Here is a 1,476-nt window from a genome sequence, read left to right on the forward strand (position 1 = left end):
TCCGATCACAGCAGCCGTGCCAGTCCCATAACTGGCAGTCCGAAACATCCGCACAGCCCGTCGACGCAACAGAGTCAGCAACAGCAGCTCCACGGCAATCAGCATCAAGCGCCGCCGTCCCATCAGTCGCACGGGCGTGATCAGATCCGCGATCATCAGCAACAGCAACATCGCGGTGTGCCGACACCGGGATCACCCACGAGAGGTTCGCCACCTCAAGGTCTTCCTCTGAGTCCCCCGCCGTTGTCGGCCGGAGGTGGACCTGGGGCACCGCCGGGAATGGTTCCTCGTATGCCGGGATTACCGCCGCCGGGGCTGGGGCTTCTGGGCCAGCTCGGCGGTATGCTGAGCGGTCACCATGGCTCGCCTTTGGAGCTGATGGCGGCTCATCACGCGGTCTTACCGCCGCGATCATACAACAGCCCGCCGCCGATCAGTACTAGCGATCCTACCGCTAACGAGTGCAAGTTGGTCGATTATCGCGGCCAGAAGGTCGCGGCGTTTATTATCGCCGGCGACACGATGCTCTGTCTGCCGCAGGCCTTCGAGCTATTTCTCAAACATCTCGTAGGCGGCCTTCACACAGTCTACACCAAGCTCAAGCGACTGGATATCGTACCATTGGTGTGTAACGTCGAGCAAGTTCGAATCTTACGCGGTCTCGGAGCCATTCAACCCGGCGTCAATCGGTGCAAGCTGCTCAGCTGCAAGGACTTCGACGTTCTTTACAGGGACTGCACCACGGCCAGGTAGGTGACGACGCTCAGACAGATGACGCGAAGACGGTTTTTCTCGTAGTTGTCTATTTCTCCTTCGATTAGGTCGTCGGTTGCGATTCTCGCGAATAGGTATCCTTAAATCGAGAAAAATTTGCATTCCTCCAAGTTCGGTAATAACGAAGCAAGTGTGCAGAACGAGCAGAAGAGAACAGAGCTCAGGGGATCATGACTGGTAATTTCGATGAAACCAGTTTTGACATTCTTCATTCTGCCTCGTGGCGATCATGCCATTGCTATGTTCCGGACATTTCTGCAAACGAATCTGAAAATGAATCAGAATAGTGATGAATAATAGTGGATATTTATCGATTAAAACGACTGTTATCGATATTTATAACGAGGAGGAGAAGATTCCGGAAATATGACTCGCGTACATCTGCGCGCATATTTTGACGCGCGGGCCTCGCCGTTGCAAACAGAAGCTACGATCCTCGCATACATTAATAACGCGCGGTGTCGCCGCTGGGCAGCACTTTATCTTCGCCTGTACCTCGGCTTGGCTTTCGCGCCCGCTACCAGTCGGCCAAAAGTACTTTAATTGTGCACCACCTACCGCTCCTTAAGACTTGATCATCATCGAGAACGGCTCCCGGTGACCCTCGGGCTTTCTCGTATAGGCGATTCACGAGCGATCCTCATGCATCGAAATTGATTCGCAATTCTGCTCATCGAGTTTGCATTTTACGATTTGAAAGGA

The 1,476-nt window shown here is 53.7% G+C and overlaps 1 protein-coding gene across 6 annotated transcripts in view; it reads left to right on the plus strand.

Annotated features, from left to right (window-relative positions):
• Window positions 1–1,476, plus strand: part of LOC115243135 (dachshund homolog 2) — a 198,405-nt gene that overhangs the window by 185 nt on the left and 196,744 nt on the right. For 4 of the 6 annotated variants that reach the window (XM_029819883.1, XM_029819878.1, XM_029819879.1 and 1 more), the window contains exon 1: window positions 1–749. This exon is cut by the window's left edge. In XM_029819883.1, coding sequence (XP_029675743.1) covers window positions 1–749 — 749 coding nt within the window. The remainder of the gene's footprint in view (window positions 750–1,476) is intronic. The other 2 variants (XM_029819881.1, XM_029819882.1) reach the window with 1 other exon arrangement.

The sequence above is a fragment of the Formica exsecta genome, unplaced genomic scaffold (assembly GCF_003651465.1).
Source record: "Formica exsecta isolate Colony F162 unplaced genomic scaffold, ASM365146v1 scaffold690, whole genome shotgun sequence".
Classification (NCBI taxonomy): Eukaryota; Metazoa; Arthropoda; class Insecta; order Hymenoptera; family Formicidae; genus Formica; species Formica exsecta.